The sequence below is a fragment of the Neolamprologus brichardi genome, chromosome 17, assembly GCF_056152115.1.
Source record: "Neolamprologus brichardi isolate AB-2024 chromosome 17, ASM5615211v1, whole genome shotgun sequence".
Lineage (NCBI taxonomy): Eukaryota > Metazoa > Chordata > Actinopteri > Cichliformes > Cichlidae > Neolamprologus > Neolamprologus brichardi.
Window position 1 is genome coordinate 36985453 of NC_142120.1, and position 27048 is coordinate 37012500.

Genomic DNA, 27048 nt, shown 5'->3' on the forward strand with positions numbered 1-27048 from the left:
GCTCATTGCTTTGCACAACATGGTAAAAAGAAATTAGCTCACAAGCCTCCAGTGCAGTGGAGGCTTGTGAGCTAATTTGTGTGTACGTATTATTGTAGGGTCCACCTTACAATATGAAGATGTGACTGTTGTGATTTGGCGCTGTGTAAATACAGTTGAATTGAATATAGAGCACCGGCCTGTTGTTGTGGTTGTTATGACCTTTGCTTGACCCCACACATCAGTGATCCAGGATGTTTGAAAGCAGTGTGTGAAAATGTGGCCCTTTGCAACACTTTGTGGACGTTTTTGTCCTCGAGGACAACAGATGTTATAAAATCCAATAAAAACCCCATAAATACATCAAATTACTTAAAACTTATTCCAATCATGCAAAGCAGAGTACTGAACAATTCCTGTTATTTTCAGACCATTTGATTAATAAAAAAAAGATTTCTTTAGAGGACAAAAATGTCCCAAGGACAACACAAGGGTGATAGCAGGTATTTGGTTTACTCTTCTTACAGGAAGTGGAAAACAGGTGATCTGCAGGTGATGCAGGTTGAGCGCTGCAGAGTAGCGGCTTCATGCACAAAGGGCTGTTGACTGTGGTGCAGCTGTTTGCAGACAGACACGGACACGTGAACGTTTAAACCCACAGTTTTTTATTGGGATTCTAAAAACTCGACATGATTGACAACATAACCCGGCTCAGAAGGTCATTTCTAATTTAATAAAAAACAACAAATAAATAAACTGATGATGTCATATTCTTGGGGCGATGCAGCCGCTTGTTGAGAGATGAGTAAACGAGAGTGAGAAAGGTGAGCTGGGGCCGACACGAGGACGCAGCGAGCGTCTCCCACGGGTATCTGTTCCTCACCCAAACCATCGAAGAGACTGTTTGACCTTTGACCGTGAGGCGCAGGAGCCTGCAGACTTTTATAGGTAGCTGATAACATCATGCTCGCACCGCTAACACCAGCAAATCCTACTGAGATAAACTGAGGAGCATCAGAATATTAGCCAAACAGACTGGATACTAAAAAAAAAAAGGATTTTATTAGAATAATTTATTCACAGGATCAGCGTCAATCAGTATGAATCTTTCTGTGTTATCTTCAATCTCACAACGATGCACCAGGAACACCTGACCTCTGACCTTTGTTAGTCCACGTCGTCCCGTCGCTGCGGGCGAGCAGCGCGGTGAAGAGGCTTCCTCTGCCGCTAACACGCCCCTTCCACTCTAATGTTAATGTTTAAGGACAACCGTGTTTACACAAAGAAAAAAGACACTAAGGGTTTACATTTCCAAAAAGCATTAGTCACATTAATACAGAAACAAATGGCACGTTGAATTCCTAATTTCAAAATAAAGTGGTGCTTGAGGAACTTTACTGAGGAGACAAGTTAAATAAATTACTAGCATAAACATACAAATCTGGAGTAGTATATACAAAAGAGTTATTAGCACAAAAACCTGTTCAAAGACAGCAGTAGGACATTTTTACAGAGCGGGGTTTGGGGTGCTCGATGCTCGTGGAGGGACAGACACAGATGTTTGAAACCTCCGACCGCGCTCCCAGGGCCACGCCGCTCGTGCTGCATTGTTCATGTCTAAACACAACAGCGTGGAAACTCGTGACACGCCTCGTGACACGCCTGTGTGACCGTCACCACCCCGCCGTCATTGCAGGAAACGACAGTATTTCACTTACAGCTCTTACGGTCTCGTGTCTGGACTGATGGCTGAGGCGCGTTTTAAATTTGGAACTTCTGCCGACAACAACATCGAGAAAAAGTTCTGGTGTTTTAAAAATGTTCAGTTGAATCGGTCCTCGCGTACGCCACACGAGTCCCCTGCAGGCAGCGATGTCACCACGTCTGCATTTACCTGCTTCGCTCGTAGAGGAGGAAGCTCGATACGTAAACCACGATGGGAATCAGAGAACAAAGCGATTCATGGCAGAGAGTCGAAACGAGACAATTTGAGCGGTTAAAGAAATACGGGAGTTTTCCTCTCCCACTCGGTGTCTCTACACACCTGGGTCTCCTTCTACCTGTTTCATAAAGCAGTCCCTCCTTCAGCTTCCCTTCAGAGTGTGAACGTTGGCGCACAGCGTAGTGAGGGTCCTCTGTAAACACTGACGGTGACGAGTCCACCGACACTCTCAACACCTGCTGGGCTCTTTGATCGAGCGGTTCATGGCGTTCACAGTGTGTCGTTGCCACGCGTGGAGGAGCGCTGACCTCCTCCTGGAACAAATTTGAGATTTTTAAAAAGCAAAAAAAACTGAAAGGAAATCCTTCATGAACCGCTGACGAGCCCCCTCATTGCAGCCGCTTCCTCTTGAACTTCCTTTGAATGCGCCGTGAGAGCGCCGCGTCAGGCAGTGGAAGAGGAAGAAGCCGTCGGGCCCTGGAAGTCCGTACGAGGCCGGGCCGACTGCAGTCCTCCGTCATTCCTCCCCAAAGTGTGCGGCAGGGCAGTGAGGTTAGTAGGAGGGGAGGAGGGCGGTTTACTGGAAGGATCTTCATGCTGCAGCTACGACAGCGAGTGGTTCTTTGTGTTTTTTCTTTTTATAACAAAAACACTGAAACATTGTGACGCAAAGTCATTAGTTCAACACAGAGCACGGTGGTCACAGGCTCCTCCCCTCGCCGCTCGCCTCTATGCGTCTGACAGGCAGCTCTGAACACTGTCCATCCACAGCTGTGCGTTCAGGCTGTCCTGGGCGCAGAAGTTGTACACTCGTTTGGTCGTCTTGAGCTGAAAGAAGCAGAGAGACGAATCAGCATCGTTAAACACACAGACTGATAACAGCAGGGTCTCCCGGACGTTTCTCCATGGCAACGCTGCAGGAGCAGGGGGAGGGGCTCCACCGTAACTATGGGGCTCTCTGCAGTCGGCCTGTTGCCTCGCTCAGCTCACTGCTACAACCTCCAGAGTTTCACGTAATGCTGAAACTAATCATCTTTGACTCTGTAGCCTTGGAAGCCTCATGGGAGGAGTGTGTGTCTGTTGTGTGTCTGTTTAAACAACTGTGTGTGCACCAGCGCTTAGGGAGGGCGGTCTCCGCCTCCCCATGAACGCTACGGGGGAGCTTCAGCCAATCCAGGCTCACTTCCTGTCAGAAATGAGCCCGGAGTGACGCGCAGAGGGAGCTCACTCACATCAAAGAAGGCTTTCTCATCAATGTTTTTTGGCGCTCCCATGGTGGGCGTTCCCGCGGTGACAGACTCCACCTCAGCCAGATCGATCACTCCTTTGCACTCCTTGTCCTGCCTGCTCTCGTAGTATCTGAGCTGCAGAGGGAGGGAGAGAGGCGCCATTAGACCAGCAACAGGTCTCCTCGAGATGAATCGGGAACCGTCTTACCTGGTGTTTGGTCTTATCCAGCACAAACCACCGCGGTTTCCATGGTTTCAACAACGCCCCTCTCTTGAAGAGAATGCCTTCAAAGCTCCTGGAGGCCAAACACAAGTAAAGACATGCGTGAGCTGCTCTGACACCACTGCGCTGCAGTTTATCTACAGGCCTGTGACGCGGCGGCAGAGCTGGGTGGAGTCACTGCTGGCAGGTACAGACCTGTTCTCGCTCTCGCTGCTCTGGAACTGGCTGTAGAGGGTGCTGGTGCTCGGCCGACCGGGGACGGGCGTAGACGTGGCGCTGGCTTCGCAGTCCAGAGCCAGGTTGATGGAGGATCCCACACCGGTCTCCTGCAGGTAAACGCCCTGAGAACGCCGCTGATGGCTCAGGTTGGATGACATCAGCAGCGAGCTGGAGAAGGAAGGCTGCAGAGGCAGAAAACATCAGTGCACACACACTGAGCTGCCACTGTGTGTGTGTGTGTGTGTGCGTGCGTGTGAGGGTGTGTGCGTGTGGCTCAAAAACACACAACAACCGCATGCAGCAGCATTAAAGCTTAATGTGTCAGCACCCTGCAGGTGTGAGTGTCAGCACCCTGCAGGTGTGAGTGTCAGCACCCTGCAGGTGTGAGTGTCAGCACCCTGCAGGTGTGAGTGTCAGCACCCTGCAGGTGTGAGTGTCAGCACCCTGCAGGGTCGACGCCGACCTCGCCTGTTGGGCTTTGAAATGAAACCGTGGGCCCACCTTGCTCTCCAGCTTGGTCTCCGTCCTCTGCGTGGTCTTGATTTTATCCCACGTGTCCTTCCACTTATCCGTCGCCTGGCCGAGCTCGGCCTCCAGACTCTGCAGGTCCTGCAGCAGCTTGGTGATGGCGTCGGGCACCACCTTGGTCAGGTTGTCGTAGCACGGCCACACAATGTGGCGTTGAGATTTAGGCCCGCTGGTGTCGGGTTTCTCCGGCGTGTCTTCGGCCGCGCGCTCCTGCCGGCCCCTCAGCTCCCAGTCGTAGGACGGCCCCTCGGACAGCGTCTCCTCCGTGTAGAAGTCCCACACCTTCAGGTTGGAGATGAAGGTGTACGGCCTCAGCACCTGGAACACACGGCGCTTTCATTAAGCACGAGTTTGTGTTTCGGGCGCCGCAGGCTGAGTTTGTGTTTCAGGCGCCGCAGGCTGAGATTGTGTTTCGGGCGCCGCAGGCTGTGCTCGTGTTCTCACCTCGTCGTCTTCAGGAGAGAACATGTAGTTGTAGAAGACGGGCGTCTTCTTGTTCAGCCTGTCGATGTAGTCCCACACAGACTTGCACACCTGAGGGTTTTTCCTCTCGCCTTTCTCCTCGTACAGCACGCCTACACACACACATCGGTTACACCAACCTTCGAGCGTGGAATCAACGCGGGCTCGGTGTGTACTCACCCAGCTCGATGCGCTCGTAGTCCGAGTCGAGCAGGAAGGTGCGGAAGCGGTTGGAGACGTAGTGGTAGGCCAGGAACTTCAGGTAGTACTGACTGAACTCAAACTCCATGGGGAACTGGAGGTGGATCTGAGGGTGGAGGCACACAAACACATGCTGTGTGTTAATTAAAGGTTAAAGGTCTGCTCTGAATCGTGTTGCAGCGCAGCGGCTGTGAGAGCATCTGGAGACAAAGCGCCTTGATGGTGGATAAACAATCAGCTGTTGTACCTGGTGCACACAGTCGAGGAACTGCAGGAAGATGGGGGTGAAGCCGCTGCTCTGGCTGCCCAGCGTCTGAGCTCCTCTGTGGCTGAAGCGGTGGCCAAACGACAGCCACTCCTTCTCCACCAGGAGCCGGAAACCATCGAATGTCCTGTAGTAGGGATCAGAGAGCAGCTGCACCAGGGACACCACCTGCAGAGAGACGCAGCATCACACACTCTGCACCCTCGCAGCTCGCTCTAGCAAAACCAAGCAGCCAGCGTCTGTCAGACCTGCGTGGTGACGTCCCAGCCGTCCTCCAGGCTGACCATGACTGACGAGCCCGTGTCCAGCAGCTCCACCACCAGCACAGACACCTGCAGCACCCTGTGGAGCTGAACACACGCAGTCAGCACAAATAAGACAACAATCGGCTGAGAAACACAAAGCGCGACGTACCAGCGCCATCCACTCGGACTCCTCCAGGCAGCGCAGGAAGCTCATGTTGGGGTCGGAGGTCGAGGAGCTCGGCACGCAGGCTTTCATCAGCTTCTTGAAGCTGTTCTTCACCTGCCGCACGTCGCACACCTCGATGGGGACCACCTCCCACTGCTGGAACGAGTCCTGCTTCCCTCCCTGAGGACAACACGGTTATTGTTGAAGACACCAAACACATTTGTTTTCTGCCCTCTTCCCCCTCGAGCAACACGTTAACGTAGCGCCCAACACGTGTGTCAGTCGCAGGATTTATGTCCTACGTGTACGAACTGACTGTCAGTGTGACAGAATGAAGAGGACCGCTCTGCTCAGAGGTTTCTGACTTCAGTTTAGTCCCAGAGTGGATCTGCAGAGTTCGTTTGAAGCTTGCTGAGTACTGTTGACACCCAGAGTCTCAACTAAAGTTAGGTTGTAATCCAGCGCTTTGTATTTGTATTTATGTGAGTTGTCAGAGTTGTGTCAGTCAGCTTTAGCTCTGAGTTTAGAGAGTTTTCGGTTACCTTGAGCTGAGCTTTGTCCCCGATGATGTAGAGGTACGCCTTCTGCTGGCGGAGGAACATGGCCTCGCTCGGCCCCCCGTTGGGCTGTGGAGACTCTTTCCCAGCCAGACGTGTCCCCACATCTGGGTTGTAGGCACTTAGACGCCCGCTGCCTCGGATGCTGCCCCATTTACCTGCAGTTTTAGCACAAACACACACCTTTAAAGCCTGTCGATGTTAGACGCCATTAAAGCATCGTTCCACTCTATAACAACCTGAGCTGTACAGAAGTGGAAGCTTTAATGTGTCTACAGTGTCCACGGCTACAGACGGCCATGCTGGTGATGAAGGTCTAACTGTTGCTGACATTCAGCAGCCAGAAGAATCAAACAGTAAACAAACAGGACGTCAGACAGCAGAGCTGCAGCAGCAGCATGCACGCTGAAGAACAAGCAACAACAGCTCATTAGTCCTCAGAGACAGCACGCCACCAGGAGGACGCCAGACACAGACGCTACTGTTAGACATCTGATTGGTTAGAAAGGAGTGGTAGAGGGGAGTCAGGGGCGTGGCCTACTGTACCTCTAGGAGGGTTCCTGGCCTTGCCAGACACTTTGGGCTGAGAGAGGGAGATGACTTTGGCCCTTTGACCCAGAGCTGAGGTCAAACAACAAAGACGGCCAATTAACCAACAATGGAGGACACACACACACATACACACACTCTCTCTCTCTTTCTCTCTCACACACACACATACACACTCTCTCTCTTTCTCTCTCACACACACACACACACACACACACACACACACTGAACATCAGGATGATCTGCTGTAGCCTCGTCCACCTGCAGCTACACAGTGAGCAGTGCAGGAGGAGCGTCTCACCTCCTCTGCTGAAGGTTCCAGGAGCGTCCTCCTTGGCGCCCATCACCTGCTTCATCAGCGCTCCGATCTTGGGCTGCCTCAGCTTGTCTGATGAGTCTGTGAACAAAGGAAACATCAGCTCTGTGACCCCGCGGTCACGTGGCAGTAAATGGTCACGTCTGTGAGTCACTCCACCTACCGGAGGTGTTCATGTGTGTGGATGTGAAGCCGCTCAGCGTGTTTCTGCCACTATTCTCGCTGTAAGAAGGCATGGAGCTGATGATGGCGTGGAGATACTTCTCCTGCTCCAGACTGGTGGAGTCGGCCTGAGAGGGCACTGCACAGAGAGGAGACGCTCAGTGTGCCTTTCCTTTCACACCACAGCACATGTTAGCGTGGTTACAGGGCGCACAGAGGATGAGACGAAAGCATCTCTGTACGTCTGCAAAGATCAGCCAGGCTGGCCTCAGGTTTGACAAACTAAAAGCTACCATCTGCATCAACTTTGAACACGTGAATCAGGTTACCTGCAGTGGGGGCATTGGGAGACTTGAAGAAGCCCACCACCCCCTTGGCGTGAAGCCCCGCCGAGCGCAGCAGGACGGCCTTGGTCCGTGAATTCCTCCAGCACACCACGGGGAAGCGGTTCTGCCGGTAGCAGCGACAGATTCTGTTGATAGTTGAGTCTGGGATGCTCTGAGGGACGATCAGCAGGCCGGGGTAGCTGCGGCACACACGACACGCGGTGAGTCACATGACACAAACTATACGTGGACCTCCTGCTGTACGATCCACTGCGCCCTACCTCCTGCACACGGTGTACATGCGGTTAGCGGTGGAGATCCTGAAGGGCTCGTTCTTAGACCGCGTCAGGCTGTTACTAAGCGTCCCCAGACCCAGACGCTGGTAGTCACGACAACAGGCTCGCTCTACAACGTTGCTCATGGTCTGCCTGTCCGACGAGCGGATGGTGGAGGACAGGGTCAGGGAGCTCTGGTCCACTTCCTCTGAGACTGTGGAGATAAACAGCAGCGCTCACAGAGTCATCGGCACTACACAACCATTCACGTCTGGAAAACGTTAACGTTTGGGGAAGTCTGTGAGTCCAGGAAATCTGCCAACATAAAGGCTGGCGTGGTGAAAGTGCGGTGGTGTAAGCTACCTGAGATCTCATCTTCATCCAGCTCTGACTGGAGGCTGCTCCTGTTCTCCCAGGTGGGAGGAGAGTACTTCTTCCTGGTCACATATTGGCGGCCGATGGTTCTCTTGGCACTCTTCACCAGGTTTTTGGAAAGAGTCCTGAAACAAACAAAGGTACACGACGTTGAAATGAGCCACAGTCCTCGGCGTTGGATCCTGATTAATCGACTCGCACTTGTGCGTCATGTTGTGTCACAGAGACGAGTCAGAGTGAAGGGAGGGTTTGTAGCAGAGAGCAGAGATGGAAGCAGCTGTTTATTCAAAAGCCTTTTTCCTACAGTCCTCATATTCTCTTTACTGTGTGTGTGCGTGTGTATGTCTGTGCGTGTGTGTCTGTGCGTGTGTGCGTCTGTGCGTGTGTGAGTGTGTCTGTGAGTGTGTGTGCGCCCGTTTGTGTGTGTGTCTGTGTGTGTCTGTGTGTGTGTGTCTGTCTGTGTGTGTCTGTCTGTGAGTGTGTGTGCGCCCGTTTGTGTGTGTGTCTGTGTGTGTGTCTGTGTGTGTGTGTGTCTGTGTGTGCGTGTGTCTGTGTGTGCGCGTGTGTCTGTGTGTGCGTGACTGTCTGTGTGTGTCTGTGTCTGTGACTGAGTGTGTGAGTGTGTGAGTGTGTGTGTGTCTGTGTGTGTCTGTGTGTGTGTGTCTGTGTGTGTGTCTGTGAGTGTGAGTGTGCCCGTGTGTGTGTGTGTGTGTCTGTGCGTGTGTGTCTGTGTGTGTGTGTCTGTGTGTGTGTGTGTCTGTGTGTGTGTGTGCGCCTGTGTGTGTCTGTGTGTGTGTGTCTGTGTGTGTGTGTGTCTGTGTGTGTGTGTGTCTGTGTGTGTGTGTGCGCCTGTGTGTGTCTGTGTGTGTGTGTCTGTGTGTGTGTGTGTCTGTGTGTGTGTGTGTCTGTGTGTGTGTGTGCGCCTGTGTGTGTCTGTGTGTGTGTGTCTGTGTGTGTGTGTGTCTGTGTGTGTGTGTGCGCCTGTGTGTGTCTGTGTGTGTGTGTCTGTGTGTGTGTGTGTCTGTGTGTGTGTGTGTCTGTGTGTGTGTGTGCGCCTGTGTGTGTCTGTGTGTGTGTGTCTGTGTGTGTGTGTGTCTGTGTGTGTGTGTGCGCCTGTGTGTGTCTGTGTGTGTGTGTCTGTGTGTGTCTGTGTGTGTGTGTGTCTGTGTGTGTGTGTGCGCCTGTGTGTGTCTGTGTGTGTGTGTCTGTGAGTGTGTGTGTCTGTGTGTGTGTGTGTCTGTGTGTGTGTGTGTCTGTGTGTGTGTGTGCGCCTGTGTGTGTCTGTGTGTGTGTGTCTGTGAGTGTGTCTGTGTGTGTGCGCCCGTGTGTGTGTGTCTGTATGTGTGTGCGTGTCTGTGTGTGTGCGTGTCTGTGAGTGTGTGTGTCTGTGTGTGTGTGTGCGTCTGTGTGAGTGTGTGTCTGTATGTGTGTGTGTGTCTGCCTGTATGTGTGTGTGTCTGTGAGTGTGTGTGTGTGTGTCTGTGAGTGTGAGTGTGTCTGCCTGTATGTGTGTGTGTCTGTGAGTGTATGTGTGTGTGTCTGTGTGTGTGCGCCCGTGTGTGTGCGTGTCTGTGTGTGCGTGTCTGTGTGTGTGTGTCTGTATGTGTGTGCGTGTCTGTGTGTGTGTGTGTCTGTGTGTGTGTCTGTGAGGTTGTGTGCGCCCGTGTGTGTGTGCGCCCGTGTGTGTGTGCGCCCGTGTGCGTGTGCGCCCGTGTGTGTGTGTGTCTGTGTGTGTGTGCGTGTCTGTGTGTGTGTGTGTCTGTGTGTGTGTCTGTGTGTGTGTCTGTGTGTGTGTGTGTGTCTGTGTGTATCACTGAAAGCTTGCTGAGAGTTTAAATAAGTAGAGACCAATGAAAGTTGGGGGATGTACCCACAGAGAAAGTTTTCTAAACCCAGTGTGGACTGTGATGTCAGGGTGGGCGGGGCTGAGGAGGCGTTCCTGGAACGCATCAACTGTATCTGAGATCCTGCATGAAAATTCAGGAGCTCGAGGTGAACCTGAACGCCTCAGCACTGACGTTCCTGATGTTACAGCTGTGTCACCTGCTGGCCCGCCCACAGGAAGTGACGGGGCAGTGATCTAACATCCTGACGTGACTCTCGCGGTGCTGACTGATGGCGCTCTTCTTCTATTCACAGCGTCAGCTTCGGTCCCTCCACACTTACTTGAGCGACTGGTTCTTGTCCTTCGTCTTGTGCTCCACCACCATTTTGCCACTCTGCCCCACAGTGAAGGCGAAGGTGCCCTGCACGTGCTGAGGGTAACGCAGTTTGTGCAAATGCTTCCTGAAAACTTCCGCCAGATCAGACGCCACCTCCTCATCAAATGCAATCTTCATAAGCTACACAGAGACAGAGACAACACGAGGTCAGAGCGCCAGATTCTAGTTTGGCTGAGAGCTGATCGGCGTGATTTTGAGGACGGTACCTGGAAGGTGCAGGACCGCAGCTGGAGCCCCTCCTGGACAAACTGGTCCATCGTTAACGAGACCGATATCCTCTTCTCCTTCGTCAGCGAGGCGACGGGGAAGGAGCGAGTGACTGCCTGCTCTCCAACTGCAGGAGGACACCGCGGTCAGCGACAGAACAGGACGATCGACAGAGTCGCAGCCAAAACTCCTCTTACCCAGTGGATCGGTGGGCGTGCCCTTGAAGATGAGCCGGTACGTGGTAAGGAAGATGGCGCCCTCCGCTGGCAGTAGAGGCGGACCTCCCATTAGCCCCGTGGCCTCCTCGCGCCCATCGGGGATCAGGTGAACACGCATGCCTTCCATCACCAGCTCCTCGCCAGGCAGCAGAGTCGGCCTCAGCAGCTTGGGCTGAAAGACACAGCAGAGAGCGACAGAGATGATGCTACGCCCTCACCGCCAAACATGGCCGACAGACAACTGCTCCGACTGCAATGAGGTTTACTGTCCTGCAGAGGACGTCTAAAACTACATGCGGTTATCTTAGTCACAGGAACACACTGCAACCGTTGCATGCTGTCACACCCGTGCTGAGGGCAACCTGCACCAGTGCATGCGCCCACGACACAAAGAGAAACATGTCACATGTGCAGCGATGGGCTCAGTGGCTGACTGCTGAAAATGAACAAGAGCAAACAAGAAGCTGGCTTTTTCCTCTAGACCCTTACATCACTTCCTGTCCTGCGGCGAGGCCTGGGAGATTTCTAAAGAGCGGAAATCAATTACAGCTTTGGTAGTGTGTCGCAGTAACACCCTGAGCCACACGTTCAGTTGTTATTGCCTGAGCCTGCATGCTGTGAGAGCAGGACACAGATGGAGAGCGCCCTTCCTAGATCAAGCTCACATACAGCCATCATCAACAGCACCCTTCAGGTGGAAGGCACGCCGCTCTGAAGGCCGCTCCGGCCTCAGATAGCAGACTGCACACCGCACATGCACGGCTCCGGCGTGCTGCGAGTCACACGCTTCTGTCTCCAGCTGACAGACGTACCTGCCGTGGCGCTTTGAGCCTGAGCTGAAGGGATTGGTGAAGAGGGGAGCGGGCGGGGCTGGTTGGGGTTCTGCATGGCCTTTGTCCAGTAGGATGTAAAAATATGAATTGGTTACCTTTTGGATGGGAGGCAGTCTCTTACTCTCCCTGTGGACTGCTTCCAACGTCTCGATGTGCATCTGAACGATATCTGCAAATGTGAGAGTGCAGAGACGCAGCGTGAGGCTCGAGCGTGTCATGCGTGAGGGTGCAGACACGGGGATTCGTCCATACCTGGTATCATGGCGTGGAGAGCTTTGAGGTGCTCGTTGGTCACGCCGCTCTCATTGCACACTTTATCGACAAAGCGGTTAATGAAGCGCACCACGGAGTTTGCCACGTCGGAGCTCTCTGCGTCTTCAAAGCCGCTCTCCGTGTCGTAGCTTTCCGCCATGCTGCCTGCAATGCTGCAACACAAACACACTGAACATGGACGAAGCCCCAGCTGATCGAACAACTCGATGTACACAATAACGCCACACTCAGGGGCGATGCCCGTGTGCTGGTCACAGAATAAAAGGAAGGTCTCCGTTTTAAAGACAGATGTTGGGATTTCACAATAAAAGCCTGTCTAACTAAACACAAATTTCACAGCAAAACAAAAACAGACATTTGATGTCTCAGCCAATCAGCTGATTTGAGTGTGACAGTATTTACTAAGACATGTTTAGCTGGATTGTGTGAAGATAAAAACATCTAAAGAGTTGTTTGTGGTGGCACCACGTCCGTCGCTGTGGTGCGCCCCCTGTGGGCAGACAGGTGCTCCTACCTGTTTGTGACGTAGCTGTTGCTGACGCTCTCCACGTCTCCAAGGCCGGAGCTCCGCAGCAGCCGGTTCTTGCTGGTGTCCAGCGGGAGCAGCAGGTAGCTCATCCTGTTGGCGTAGTGGATGGCCTGGCTGAACACCGTGCTCTCCTCCTTCTGCACGCGCTCCATCTGCATTTCTTTGCAGAGCGTCGGCCACAGCCGGCTCTGCTCCGACGCCAGCTCCAGGGCGCCGATTTCCCTTCTGTTGCCCGAGGCGACGTGCTGTTCCTGAGAACACATCAGGAGGAACAAAGCTCCGTCAGTTGGACGGTGAACTTTGAATCACGCGTGCGGAGCGTGGGACACGCGGGCGCTCTGCTCACCGAGTTGTTGTGCTGCCCTCCGTCCTCCGTCTCCAGGTACAGGTGTCGGATGTGGTTCTGGACGTCGCTGTAGAACATGGCCTCCCAGAACTGCATGTTGGTCCACACCATGTGCTCCTGCACACAGCTGTAGGCAAACTGGGTGACGCCTGCTCCCAGTTTCTGTCAGACAGAACACAGACGTCCAATCACAGGCTCAGTAACACCTCAAGCTGCACAGTGTGGGCTCTCATTTTAGGAAGGCTGCACTCACTCTGCAGAAGGCTGTGACCAGGGGAAGCAGCGCCGCCGCGATCCCGTGTTCATCCATGTGTGAACAGTCCTGAGCAGAAAGAGCAGGAAAGGACTGAGCTCGAGTGTGAGGCTTCACGCTCGACCTGCAAAGACTTCTGTGACATGTGAGTAGCCTGCAACCTGTACATGACTGAAAAAAACAGACATTCGACGGTTTGAAACTGTAAATGCAACAGAAGAAACGGCTCATGTTTAACCCTTTAAAACCGGTCGGGGCAGGCACGCTCTGTTTTGTGCAACCACGTGAGCTAGCGCAATAATGTTTTTTGCATATGAAACCGGAGGAGTTGTACTTACATCTTATGCCATCAGCTTGTCCTCGGTCACAGTTTCCTTCCACATATAGCTTTGCAAAAACTGCATAAAAAGCACTTGCAGCAACAAAAACATAATATTCCAGAAACACGCTTTGCCGATCCGATCAGCTGTTTGTAACACTTCCTACGTTGGATTAGACGTCAGCGCGAACTATCGCATGTCCGCCATGACCTGCCCGAAACCGGAAGTGACGTCATTTTCGTGGGAATGTAGTTTTTTACCATCCGGGCCTCATGAGCCTATACTGGTGTTTTTAAAAGTTATCTTTGACTTTATGACTTTCTGTGTCGTTTCTGGGATGCTTAGGACTCATATTGCACTGCTGGAAATAGTTTATTTTGATGCATATGCTGCTTTTTTGCAAATTTGCATTATAATATTTATTTTCGTTTTTCCTGCAGTATATAAAAATTGGTGTATTTCAAAAATAAAACTATGAAGACACTCAAAATAAATTTCCTGTGGTGGGAAACTATTTTGTGCAACTTTTTTGTATTTACAGTTTTGAGGGATAAGCCTCTTAAATTTCTCTAACTAGAAATATATGTTAAAAAAACAAAAACGATTTTCAATTTTTTTGTAGTTTATTGCACTTTTTTGCAATTTATGTAATTACTATGCACTTAATGCAGACATATTATTAAGATTTAGGCTGTAATGGTTGTATTGATGTATAGCAACTTGAAATGCTCCCAAAAATGGCAGCATGTAAAAATATAATATAAGCTCTGGCGGACTTGGTTCTATGGTAGGTCTTAAAGGGTTAAGAGCATCTGCACGTCTGACACAAACAGAGGAGTCACACTGTGCCTTTCTCAGTTTAGGCTTATCGTCCAAACTGGAAGTCAAACAGCTGCTCTGGGCAGCAGGTCGACGTGCTGCAGCTGTGGAAAACTGATGAGTGAACAACAGCAACACAGCGATTACTGAAAATCATTCTGGAGGAAGTCAAAGCTGCGACCTGATGTCAGTACAGGTCACACTCTGAACACTTCCCATAATGCCGTTCAGTGGCTTGTTTTGCGACACCCACAGGCACCTCCTCGTGGTGTGCTTCGACACTATTAGTGTGCCGGCTCACCTGCAAGGTGCAGTTCATCATGCGCACGATGTAGTCAAACTGCTGGTCATCCAGGACCGCTCGGTTCTGCAGGACGTGTTGATTGAGCTCCTGAGTCAAACACACGCGAGCTGCCCGACCCTTCAACGCCCGCAGCACCGCTGGCATCAGCTGCACAGACGACGTGACAAACGACCACGATCAACACACAGAAACAGCTGAACACAGGTTTGTGCGTCACAGACACACACGTCTTTACCTTCTTGGCCTCCAGCATCTTGTTCTCAAAAATGTACGTGATGCAGTTCCTGACCACCTCCAGCCTGCGAGCGCTGTTAGCCATCACGTTGCCGTTCCTGTCCACGACATCTCCTGTGGAGCAAAGGGCGTCAGACACCACAGCACAGAAGCCACGCCTCCTACGCAGACACTGTCAGACTGCATGAGGTTAACACAGGAAGTTTAACTGGCCAGCTCAGAGCGGGTGTTTGCCACCTTCAGTTAACCTCACGTTACAGTCTCACCACACTGAGGCTTTATGAGTTTGCAGTCGGGTCACGTGCATGCTAACAGCTCACCCAGCGGCGGCCCAGATGGCACCATGCTCTTGAGCTCCGGCTTGACGGCGGGAGGTGCGGTCTTGAGCTTGGCAGCGGCGTGATCGATGAACAGCTGCACCGCTACGTCGTCCAGCAAGGGGAAAGGCGCCCGATTCTGTGCGTTGTTGTGACCGTTTTCTGACGGTCGCTGGATTTTGTGCATGGCCACAGCGGGGTAGGGATTCTCCTGAGAGAGAAGAAAGACGGCGAACGTTGAAGGAAGAACGGAGGAAACAATGGTGACAAACAGAAACCGTAACAAAGTTCAATCGATGAAACGCACGTTTTTGAAGAGCTGCTCTGCAACCTCCTTGGCGTGGTTCATGACTTTGTGCGGACAGGCCTCCTCTTGTCGTATCCGCTCCACCTGGTTTGCTACCAGCTGTAGGAAGAGGACAGCAGTGATGTTAGCAGCTTTCTAGACTAGAAAGAGAGAGCAGATTTCTCCTGTTTTGGCTTCCTGTTAAATCCAGAATTCAAAATCCTGCTCCTCACATACAAGGTCTTAAATAATCAGGCCCCATCTTATCTTAATGACCTTGTAGTACCATATCACCCTATTAGAGCACTTCGCTCTTGCTCTGCAGGCCTACTTGTTGTTCCTAGAGTATTTAAAAGTAGAATGGGAGGCAGAGCCTTCAGTTTTCAGGCCCCTCTTCTGTGGAACCAGCTTCCAGTTTGGATTCAGGAGACAGACACTATCTCTACTTTTAAGATTAGGCTTCAAACTTTCCTTTTTGCTAAAGCATATAGTTAGGGCTGGACCAGGTGACCCTGAATCCTCCCTTAGTTATGCTGCAATAGATGTAGGCTGCCGGGGGATTCCCATGATGCACTGGGAGTTTCTTCTTCACTCACTATGTATTAACAGACCTCTCTGCATTGAATCATATCTGTTATTAATCTCTGTCTCTCTTCCACAGCATGTCTTTATCCTGTCTTCCTTCTCTCACCCCAACCAATCACAGCAGATGGCCCCGCCCCTCCCTGAGCCTGGTTCTGCTGGAGGTTTCTTCCTGTTAAAAGGGAGTTTTTCCTTCCCACTGTCGCCAAAGTGCTGCTCATAGGGGGTCATATGATTGTTGGGTTTTTCTCTGTATCTATGAAGCGCCTTGAGGCGACTTTTGTTGTGATTTGGCGCTATATAAATAAAATTGAATTGAATTGAAATTGAATTTCTTCCATATCTGAGCCACACGGTGCTCAGTGACCAACGATCGTGTTATCGATGCGTTACACCAGGTTGGTGTTTTCAGTTACGTCAATAAAGGTTTGTGTGTTCATGGTAAATGCACTGATCCTTATACAGCGCGTCTCTACTCAAAGCGCTCTATACAACATTCACACCCACTCATACAAGCACTTCCTTCTATACTTAAGTGCAATCTAAGCATTCACACATCCACACTCCGCTGGACGCATCAGAGGGCGTGTCGTTTGAAGCTCTGCAAGATCCTGAAATTTAAGAGTGTAATAACGGACTGAAACAGAAGGTGGCAGCACTGCATGTACAAGCTGCTAGAAGAAGAAGAAGAAGCAGCCTCCTGTATCATAGCTGTGTCCAAATTCAGGGGCTGCATTTGTAGGCCGATTACATTACAGCGACGGATGAAGGCTGTCCAAATTTGAAGACTCCTCCGACTGCGAACGACAGATAGGTCCTCCTTTTCCCCAGATTTGAAGGATGGGGCGGTGCATCCTTCGTGGCCCACCATGTCCCAGAATTTTGTCTGAGCACCCGTCAGTAAACATGTTTAACACCAACATTGTTATTGGGGGAAATCATTCAAATCAGCTGCCTGCACACAGGTGAATCCTGGCAGCCACATGCTGCACGGCCTCCTGGCTGATTCCTTTTTCCTAGAGACTCGAACATGTGCTGACATGTCAGCTTAACACGTTTTTCCACTCGTAGCTGTCATGAACCACTGTGCTCTGTGATCGCACAAACAGGAGCGAACGGGTAGATTCTTGCGTTGAAAGACTTACGTCATCAAACAGGTCGGTGGCTCTGTAGGGGGGACCTCTCTCCGACACAAAGCCGGCGAACGCCATGCCGTCTAACACCTTGGTGAGGAAGTCGTCCTCTGACAACGCCCTCTGGCCCAGGAAGGCAGCCTGTGGAAAACGTTAGCACCAATCCCATCAAGACTATTTGTTTCCTGTGATGCACATTAACAGCGGCGTGCTGTGCCAGGACATTCCTGTACCTTATGGAAGCGAATCACAGGCTCTGGGTGAATGCGGATGATATGTAAACACCAGCGATAGCCCTGGAAGAGCCGAGCGAACAGCCACAGAAAGACCGCTCGGATCTCCTTGTCCTGAAACGCACACAGTAAAGACGACCACCACCTCTTTATGCCATCGACAAAAACACTAATGCTGGTGTTGTGTAATTACAGCGTATAAATCAAACATTTATATCACTACATGAGTTTACTCCTTGCCTGGATTTTGAGAGCAGAGGGTGTCGTGGACTGTGGGGGGAATGCATGATCGGCAACTTCCAGCTCCGGATCCAAAACCTGCAGGAACAGAAAACAAAGTCCATCACTGCTGACCACAAGCTGCTGATTCCTGCTGATACGGACAACAGCACAAACTCACAGAGTGATGGAGCTCTGAGCTTGTTCACTAGACTACATGGTTAACCCTTTAAGACCTACCATAGAACCAAGTCCACCAGAGCTTATATTATATGTTTACATGCTGTGGAGCCATTTTTGGGAGCATTTCAAGTTGCTATACATCAATACAACCATTACAGCCTAAATTTTAATATATGTCTGCATTAAGTGCATAGTAATTACATAAATTGCAAAAAAGTGCAATAAACTACAAAAAAATTGAAAATCGTTTTTGTTTTTTTAACATATATTTCTAGTTAGAGAAATTTAAGAGGTTTATCCCTCAAAACTGTAAATACAAAAAAGTTGCACAAAATAGTTTCCCACCACAGGAAATTTATTTTAAGTGTCTTCATAGTTTTATTTGTGAAATACACCAATTTTTATACACTGCAGGAAAAACAAAAATAAATATTATAATGCAAATTTGCAAAAAAGCAGCATATGCATCAAAATAAACTATTTCCAGCAGTGCAATATGAGTCCTAAGCATCCCAGAAACAACACAGAAAGTCATAAAGTCAAACATAACTTTTAAAAACACCAGTATAGGCTCATTGAGGCCCGGACGGTAAAAAAACTACATTCCCGCGAAAATGACGTCACTTCCGGTTTCGGGCAGGTCATGGCGGACATGCAAAAGTTCACACTGACGTCTATTCCAACGTAGGAAGTGTTATGAACAGCTGATCAGATCAGCAAAGCGTGTTTCTGGAATATTATGTTTTTGTTGCTGCAAGTGCTTTTATGCAGTTTTTGCAAAGCTATATGTGGAAGGAAACTGTGACCGAGGACAAGCTGATGGCATAAGATGTAAGTACAACTCCTCCGGTTTCATATGCAAAAAAAATTATTGCGCTAGCTCACGTGGTTGCAGAGCTACCAGGATTTAAAAATAGTTACGCAAAACAGAGCGTGCCCGCTCTGACCGGCTTTAAAGGGTTAAAGCACATTTACTACACAGGTGCAAAGATTTCTGTCAGATGTGAACAACATCTGGTAAACTCAGAAGAAGAGTAAGTCAGTGGCACAGTGTGCAGACACACATCATGCTTGGTTACAGCTTTTAGGCTCAGAACAAATTCATCGGGCTAAGTGTGCAGACAGCTGAGCAGCTAAGCCCTGGTTTAGGGTTGCTATCCAACCGTCTCCAGCATCAGCGTGGTTCCTGGAGCTGATCCAAAGCAGCAGCACACTGAGGGACAACTGAACAGATGAGCCCCAGCTTCACACGCAGGGCTGTCAGTGTGGCAGATATCTGGTGCGCCTGGACTTTGGGATCCTTTAGTAACAGTCTGTGTGTCAGTTTGTTTTCATGCAGCTCTGCCAGCTGAGGACGCAGGCCTATAACCCAGTGAACTATCAGAGCAGTGTCAGCACCACAGCAGTCTCAGGGTTAAGAGTCATGAAGCACACAGAACGGCGCAGTGACAAAAACAAAACTTTCAAAATAAATTATTTTTCTATTAAATCCATTTCTTTGAGCCCTGACGTCTTTGGTATGTGGCCTAAGTCAGCAGGGCCAAGTTCAGTGTCTCTCTGGAGGACACAGAGCTGTCGTGTGATGCTGCTGCAACAACATCTGTGGCTCATCGATGTAGCCTGAGACAGTGATCACATAACACCAAACTAAACCCAACACGATATTCACTCTGTCAGACACAACAGGGTCTCTAAAACAACACAGTTACTAAACGCAGAGATAAAACGTGCAGCACGTACTGCATACTGTAAAGACTCCACAATAATACAGAGAAACCCACCAATCAGACGACGCCCTCTGAGCGAGCGCTTGGCAACAGTGGGAAGGAAAAACTCTCTTTAACAGGAAGAAACCTCCAGCTGAAGCTAACAGGTGACAGGATGAGGATCAGATACAGATAACTGGTAGTTTATGCACGAGGCATTCCTGTTTATCCAGGCCGGAAACCTGAGGTACGTCATACAATCAGGGGAATTTAGGATGAATCCACGGGGAGCTGCAACATGCAACCACGGCCTCTCTGAACAACAAAGACTTTGGATCATGCAGCACAGTGCAGGCTAATAACACTCTTCAGGACACACAAGCATTCTGCAGCTCTTCATCTTCATCTTCGGTCACGTTTTCTAAAGCAGCACACGGTCTCACAGATTACTCACCTACCAGTGCTGCACTTGTGCATCTTAGCATTAGCATCCTTACTGCAGCGTAAGCTCTCAGCACTGAAACAGATATCGATTATAATCATTCGGCACTCTTCTCTCACGTTACTGTTGATGAGTGTGTAAAAAGAAACTGAGTGTCTGTGGGAAGAGCCTGACAAGTTCAAATACCAGGCTGCATGTCTGCGCTGAAAATGCAAAGTCACCCTCCTCCAAATAAACACACTCTACGCTTTGTCTCCGTGCACAGAGAAGCTCTCCTGTGGTTTGTGACAAGCTCAGTCGTTTACTCCAACAGACATTATCTACAAGCAGAACACAGAGTTTATCTGGCAGACTTGAGTGTTTAGTTTGACTTCATCACTCGATAAAAGAAAACTACTGTTGATCTAAACGTTTCTGTGACGACAGGACGAAACTCTAACTGGGAAACACGTGATCGTTTATCCAACAATGGAACCTATTCAAACACAAAACTGTATTTAAATACAGCAGATCAAGAGGAGCCTTTTTACCTTTGACTTCGTATTCAAGCATGCACTTCTGTCTGTTTAGCTATGGAACAAATGAAGTTGCAGTTGTGTTAATCTGACATGTGTGGACGAGCCTGAGGTGTTTAAGCCTTTAAAGCCGGTCGGAGCAGCACGCTCCGTTTTGCGTAACTATTTTTAAATCCCGGTAGCTCTGCAACCACATAAGCTAGCGCAATAATTTTTTTTGCGTATGAAACCGGAGGAGTTGTACTTCCATCTTATGTCATCAGCTTGTCCTCGGTCACAGTTTCCTTCCACATATAGTTTTGCAAAAACTGCATAAAAAGCACTTGCAGCAACAAAAACATAATATTCCAGAAACAGGCTTTGCCATCCGATCAGCTGTTTATAACACTTCCTACGTCCATCAGCGCGAACGATCGCATGTCCTCCATGACCTGCCCGAAACCGGAAGTGACGTCATTTTGCGGAAATGTAGTTTTTTACCATCAGGGCCTCATGAGCCTATACTGGTGTTTTTAAAAGTTATGTTTGACTTTATGACTTTCTGTGTGGTTTCTGGGATGCTTAGGACTCATATTGCACTGCTGGAAATAGTTTATTTTGATGCATATGCTGCTTTTTTGCAAATTTGCATTATAATATTTATTTTCGTTTTTCCTGCAGTATATAAAAATTGGTGTATTTCAAAAATAAAACTATGAAGACACTCAAAATAAATTTCCTGTGGTGGGAAACTATTTTGTGCAACTTTTTTGTATTTACAGTTTTGAGGGATAAGCCTCTTAAATTTCTCTAACTAGAAATATATGTTAAAAAAACAAAAACGATTTTCAAATTTTTTTGTAGTTTATTGCACTTTTTTTGGAATTTATGTAATTACTATGCACTTAATGCAGACATATTATTAAAATCTGGGCTATAATGGTTGTATTGATGTATAGCAACTTGAAATGCTCCCAAAAATGGCTCCACAGCATGTAAACATATAATATAAGCTCTGGTGGACTTGGTTCTATGGTAGGTCTTAAAGGGTTAAAGTGCTGCACAGGGCCAGCAGCAGCAGCAGCTCAGGCCTGCATGTTATCTGCACATCTGTGCTTCACTCTCAGCTTCTCTGTTAACGACTTACAAAGTTTGTCCATGTTTCATATGCAGGAAAAGAACAAAGCATGAAAAGCAAAGGGCTGTGAGTGTTTTATGACCGCTGTATAACTGTGATCAACGCTTTGTGTTTACACATTATTTCTCACTACAGTTTACTCAGACTGTAAAACGACTGCATGTCCAGTAAACGGCTCATAAACTGGATATCACTTCCTGTAGCTCAAACCAATTGACTCACAGCTGACATGGTCACGAGTACGAACAAGTCCTGCTGCTGCTTGGCTCTATCATCTCCATTGTTATGAGATTAACAAAGCAAACAGAGCTGACAAAGGAAGCAGGAAGGAAAATCGATGTATTGGGCCTTTATCAATAATAAGGAAGCTGGAGGTATTTATAAGAAGTGTTTCTCAGAAAGGGCAGCTGCTGCAGTGCTGGGAGGAGCTGAACAACAGCTTGATAAGAACAGTGTTTGGTTGGTGAGCGAGCAGCATCGCAGCAGCAGGGCTTAAAAAGGGGAAATCCTATCAATGACATAACCATTCAAATGCAGTAATAAGCAAAGGCCTGCAGCGCTGTGCCACAGTACAAACTGACGTCTTCAAAACACACCTGCTGCATTTCCACAGTTAAGGTCACGACACACTCTGCACTTTCATCTATTGATTTATGATTTATGTCCCTCTTGGGTCGACAGTTTCAACTATTTTGTCCTTTCAGCTGTGATTACGACACACTCTGCACTTCTTAAATGACTTTTTTGGCAGGTATAAAAAAATCATACTTGGAAATGATCTCCACCTCAATCAAGCCCAACAAGAACACACTGCTGTGCAGTATTTCAGACGTGATTAATGACAAAGTCCCACCTTAAATGCTTTCAGTGCATCCCTGCTTGTATTTACATGTTTTTACTTCAATAACATGGTTGGAGTCTGATCTATCAGGACTGTTTCACACAGGGACTGGAGCACTGGACAAAATCTCTTATTCCTTTCAAACAGGTGAAGTCAATACTAGGAAAGAGAAGCACTTCCTTACTGGCACCTAATCCCATAAAGAGCACTGGGAAGTCTGGTGGTAGAAACCACCCACGTGATGCTGCTGAGATTTCCCAGTAATCGTGTGCGTTGTGGCTTTGTTTGTGTTTAAGCTGCAGCTCTTACCATGGAGAGCGCCGTCTGCGTCTGCTGCAGCAGAGGTTCAGGCAGCAGGGAGATGTGCACGCACTCGGGGATGGTAACTGTGCCTCCATCCAGGTCGGCAATGATCACGTCCAGCTGCAAACACACGCACGCACGCACGCACACACACACACACACACACACACACACACACACACACACACACACACACACACACACACACGCACACACGATTAACATCTGTGCTTCTGGGAGTGCTGATAAGAAGTGAAACAGGAGCTGATTAGATCAGGTGGAAGACAAACACAGCAACTAAGTGGCCTCTGAGCAGCTGCTCGTTACATGACCAACGAGCGCACAGCCACATATCAGTGACACACAACCACTGCTCTTACAGTAAAGGTAGAAAACACAGCCCCTTGTTGTAAGAGCACCTACAGGCTGTGATGGGGCAGCACGCAGCCACGTGATCAGTGCCGCTCACGAGGATCCATTAACACAATCATCACCTTAATAACCTGGTTTCCCTCCATCGTGACACTGAATCACCAACTACTGTCCTGCACTCTGCTGCGTCTTGGCCAAGTTTACAAAGACGACTACATGACAAAGCAATGCAAAGGTTAGCAGGTAGCAAACAGCTGGATGGCAGCAGCTCGATCAAAGACGAGTTCACAGACTCACAGCTACGAGCCGTGTCAGAGCTTTTCTTACTGATTTTCACAGAGAAAGCTGTCCCCGTGTGTGAAACTGTGAAACGAGGCCTTTGTCCTTTAAACACGACCATATCACAGATCTACCCCGCCTGCAGCAGCTGTTTATAGAGTGCACTGTGCAGGCATGTGTGATTGTGTCAGTGCTGATACAGCGCAGGGTCGGCACAGATGGTTGTGTGTCGCTAACCTGCTCTCGTGTTCATTTCCCTTCCACAGCTGTGTGATGATTGTCGTACACAAAACGTTTACAGCGGCAAACGCAGCTCAAAAGCCTCATTTAGACACGCGTCACGCGGCGAGTAGTCGTCACTGACACGTGACGTCCACCTTAAAAACAAAAGCTTTCTGGTGTCAGTGCTGAAGCTCCACAGCTGTGATCAGACGTTTACACTCATCGTGGGCATGAACGTTTACTTTGGTCCCTCTCGACTCCACACAGCGTTAAACTAGTTCCCACTAGTGTCTGTGGGTGCCTTGTGTGGAAGCCTGCACTGGCCATCAACAGCATCTGGTTCAATCAAACAGTGAGGGTACAGACACGTATCTGAACCTGAACACGTGTGCACACATTTCTTGCTTTATCAGGTAATAAAACACTGTTCAGTAATTTCACCTAAAGAAATCACTAAAAGCCCCAAATCACAAGGACGGGAGCTTTAACCTAAGCAGGAGTTCGTTCATCGTCCCCTCAAAGACAACAAACTCTTCCTGTCCCAGGACAGCGCTCCCTGTCGACACACTTCCAAATACTGCTGATGTCACTTTAATCATATATAACAGGGCTCGCAAAATCGCTAGCCCGACGTCCCGGGGCTAGCGATTTTTCCAGTCGGGCTACCAAAATCTATCTCTGCCCTGCTCGTCGGCCTATCGTAGGAAGGAAAAATATATGTCAATGCTTTTGCATTCTTTCAGAAATGTAGCTGGGTAATTATGTCATTGGTATCAGTGAGCCACTGTCAATATGTGACATATTGAAATCGCGTTTGAATTTGCGCTTGTTTTTTGCTTTCACTTTGCAATCGCGCGAACTGTGTATAGAGAGCGACAGCACTGATTGGTGAGTGATGATAATTTGCGCACCAATTCCTCTGACATCGTCTTATCAATCGCTAGCTTACTATGCAAACATGACAAGTGAAATCTCCCGCAGCTTAAACATGTGAGAGGTTGATCGCGCAGAGAATCGCTGAGCTTTATGTGAGTGCGTGTGTAAAAGCAGCAGGATATATATTTTAGTTCTGCTGAGCCAAATAAGACAGGTCAGGGTGAAGAAGTGACAGCCAAAGAAAAGCTTACCACAAAACGGAAAAGTTATGACAAATCAGACTATAAGGCAAAAAGAAAGTGCAGCTTTATGGTTTCATGGACAAAAGAATTTCTGTGGCTGCAATATGACGAGCTAAATAACCAGGGCTGCACATAAGTGGTCCGCAGGTGCGTATTCGCTGTCAAAATAAAAAACGCGCACAAGATAGGAAGCTTATAGGAAGATAGGAAGAGGAGGAAAGACATTTGTTTAGAACTCTTAAAGATGTCGAAGAAGCTCCTTTAAGCAATTACTGTGATGTTCCTCCACCTCCAAAGAAATGTCAGAAGGAGTCCGAACCACAAAAGAAGCACGTATTCTCGGAAAAGTGGTTGCAGGAGGTGAGCTGGCTTCAAACAAATGATGAACGCACAGAGATGTGGTGCAGAATGTGCCGTGAAAATCCCACTCTAGCGGACAAAAACAGCCTTTTATATGGACGCAAACGCGCGCTGCAACTTCTTATCTGGTGCGCGTCTTTTATTTTGACAGCGAATGCGCACATGCGGACCACTTATGTGCACCCGTGTAAATAACATAATGTTCTGCCGGGTGTGTTGTTGGTTTTCCCTCGATTTCTGAGTCGACAAGCACCTTTGTTACTGGGACCAGTCATTTTAAGAAAGGCCCCCATTAGAACCCATGAGAAATGCGAGAAATGCAAGAAATGCATTATTGCTCAGTCTGTAATATCTTTCCCAGAACAAACACCAATTGCAAATAACATACTAAAAATAAACCTGAAAAATCTGCTTAGAACAGCTACTATGTTGCAAAGAGTGAACTACCACTGGCACAATTTAGCAGTCTTTGCAAACTTCAAAAAGCAAATGGCCTAGATCTTGGTTCCACTTGCCTCTTACCTGTGACTTCAGTGGAAATTTCAGATTCAGGATCTGACACAGACTGATTCATGTTCACAGTTCTTACAAGTTCATAGAAATTTCTGTCCATCTAGAACCAAGTATTTGAGTTGATGATTGTAATTTTTATACAATGTTGTAATTTGTTTTTCAACAATTTTTTGATTAATGTTTTGTTTCCGTTACAATATTATACTTTAATGTATAATATTGTAACGTAAACAAAGCAGGAAACAAAACATCAATCAAAAAATTGCTCTTTTTTATTCGGGCTACTTAAATTTATTTTGGGCTACCAAAAACTGAAGAGTCTCTGGATTTCTCGGGATTTTGAAATTTTGCGAGCCCTGTATAAGCTCACAAAACATAAACACGTTGAAGGATATCCAAGTATATTTTTTAAAGACAGACGTAAATAAAATGCTCGACTATTCCACGGCTAAAGATAAGACCCGCCTCCACAGCTGGTGGGTTGTTAGGTCGATGACACACAACAACACTCCTGTCTGGGTAAGTTCAGCCTTACCGTTGCTGACACTGCTCTTTGCTGTCGCACTGATGAAAACTACCTCATATTGCCTCATATTTACTAAGGTGCAAACAGCGAGGACCCACCAGCTCTTGAGTCTCAGAGCGGAAGAAGGAGTTGACACCAATGATGAAGGGCGTGGGCGTGCTCAGGACCTCGAGGAGTTTTCCAGGTAGGATGGGAATGTAAGTGAAGCTGAGGAAACACAACAAGAGACTTTACACACCTGCTCTCAGCAGTGTCTACAGCGTGGCTTGATCAACAGTAGCGGGACATACCTGTACTTGAGAGGAAACATGATGGCCAGCAACGCCCGGCAGGCGTCCGTTAGTCTCTGGTAGCTGCTGGACAGGAAGAGGATTTTATGCTCCGTCAGGGCGGCGCAGAACAGACAGAGAACATTGGCTATACCTGAGGACAGAGCAGAGGACGCGTCATCTACCTCACCTGCTGCATGCACTCACAGAAATATTGGTGATTTTAAAGTTTCATCAGATTTGATAGAATCAACCTGCATTTATTCTTTGAACACTAAAAGTGTCAAACTGTAAGCAAACTATCCTCTGATTGGCTGGCTCTCAGAAACAGAAGGTCTGAGATGCATATGGAGATCTCCATGTTCAAAGAGGATAAAAAGGTCTAACATGGAGAGTTTATGTTTAACACTGACAGGAAATGAAACCACGGGTCTCCCCTGGCCTGTAGCAAACACGTTTTCTGTCACACACACAGTGTTGTTTATGCATCTCATATGAGGTGACATGTCTGATGAAGTAACAGCTGTCTGCAGACGCCGTGGACTCAGTGCTACAGTAACTCTGCAGATCTGTATAAGAAAGTAACTTTCATGTGTGCTCGTACCGAGCTGTCTGAAGAGCTGGGCCACACTGCTGCCGCTGACAGGAAGAGACTCGTTGATCGGAGTCTGGATGACTTGCCGGTCGCCAGCACCTAATGTTATAGTCCGCTAAACATAAGAGAGGAGAGAACAGAAGGATTTGAAAGCAGGTGTGAAAACGGCAGATTAACGGTGGTGGTCAGAGAGTCGGGGTGTGGCGGCGTGGTTTGATCACAGCTGTGCACGTCCACAGAGCGAGTGATTCAGAGACAGAGATGGAGAATCCCAGAAGCTTAGCAGCTACGTGACAAATTAAACACAAGCCATTCCAGCTGAATGTGAATGGGGCCGGGC

At 48.8% G+C, this 27048-nt stretch overlaps 1 protein-coding gene across 4 annotated transcripts in view; it reads right to left on the minus strand.

Annotated features, from left to right (window-relative positions):
* Positions 1–627: 627 nt before the first annotated feature.
* sbf1 (SET binding factor 1) overlaps positions 628–27048 on the minus strand; it is a 54656-nt gene continuing 28235 nt past the window's right edge. For 3 of the 4 annotated variants that reach the window (XM_087830967.1, XM_087830966.1, XM_087830964.1), the window contains 36 exons: positions 26718–26823; positions 26135–26267; positions 25943–26051; positions 22461–22574; positions 17369–17446; positions 17129–17242; positions 16908–17036; positions 15202–15300; positions 14898–15105; positions 14579–14691; positions 14341–14490; positions 12901–12969; positions 12648–12809; positions 12287–12552; positions 11752–11924; positions 11595–11668; positions 10646–10838; positions 10448–10575; positions 10186–10361; positions 8008–8144; positions 7651–7858; positions 7373–7569; positions 7045–7182; positions 6867–6962; positions 6563–6637; positions 6002–6174; positions 5463–5639; positions 5297–5398; positions 5031–5216; positions 4763–4889; positions 4565–4695; positions 4094–4438; positions 3569–3774; positions 3359–3446; positions 3154–3285; positions 628–2749 (listed from right to left, as the gene is read on the minus strand). In XM_087830967.1, coding sequence (XP_087687093.1) covers positions 2651–2749; positions 3154–3285; positions 3359–3446; positions 3569–3774; positions 4094–4438; positions 4565–4695; positions 4763–4889; positions 5031–5216; positions 5297–5398; positions 5463–5639; positions 6002–6174; positions 6563–6637; positions 6867–6962; positions 7045–7182; positions 7373–7569; positions 7651–7858; positions 8008–8144; positions 10186–10361; positions 10448–10575; positions 10646–10838; positions 11595–11668; positions 11752–11924; positions 12287–12552; positions 12648–12809; positions 12901–12969; positions 14341–14490; positions 14579–14691; positions 14898–15105; positions 15202–15300; positions 16908–17036; positions 17129–17242; positions 17369–17446; positions 22461–22574; positions 25943–26051; positions 26135–26267; positions 26718–26823 — 5211 coding nt within the window. In that variant the 3' untranslated portion in view covers positions 628–2650. The remainder of the gene's footprint in view (positions 2750–3153; positions 3286–3358; positions 3447–3568; positions 3775–4093; positions 4439–4564; positions 4696–4762; positions 4890–5030; positions 5217–5296; positions 5399–5462; positions 5640–6001; positions 6175–6562; positions 6638–6866; positions 6963–7044; positions 7183–7372; positions 7570–7650; positions 7859–8007; positions 8145–10185; positions 10362–10447; positions 10576–10645; positions 10839–11594; positions 11669–11751; positions 11925–12286; positions 12553–12647; positions 12810–12900; positions 12970–14340; positions 14491–14578; positions 14692–14897; positions 15106–15201; positions 15301–16907; positions 17037–17128; positions 17243–17368; positions 17447–22460; positions 22575–25942; positions 26052–26134; positions 26268–26717; positions 26824–27048) is intronic. The other variant, XM_087830965.1, reaches the window with a different exon arrangement.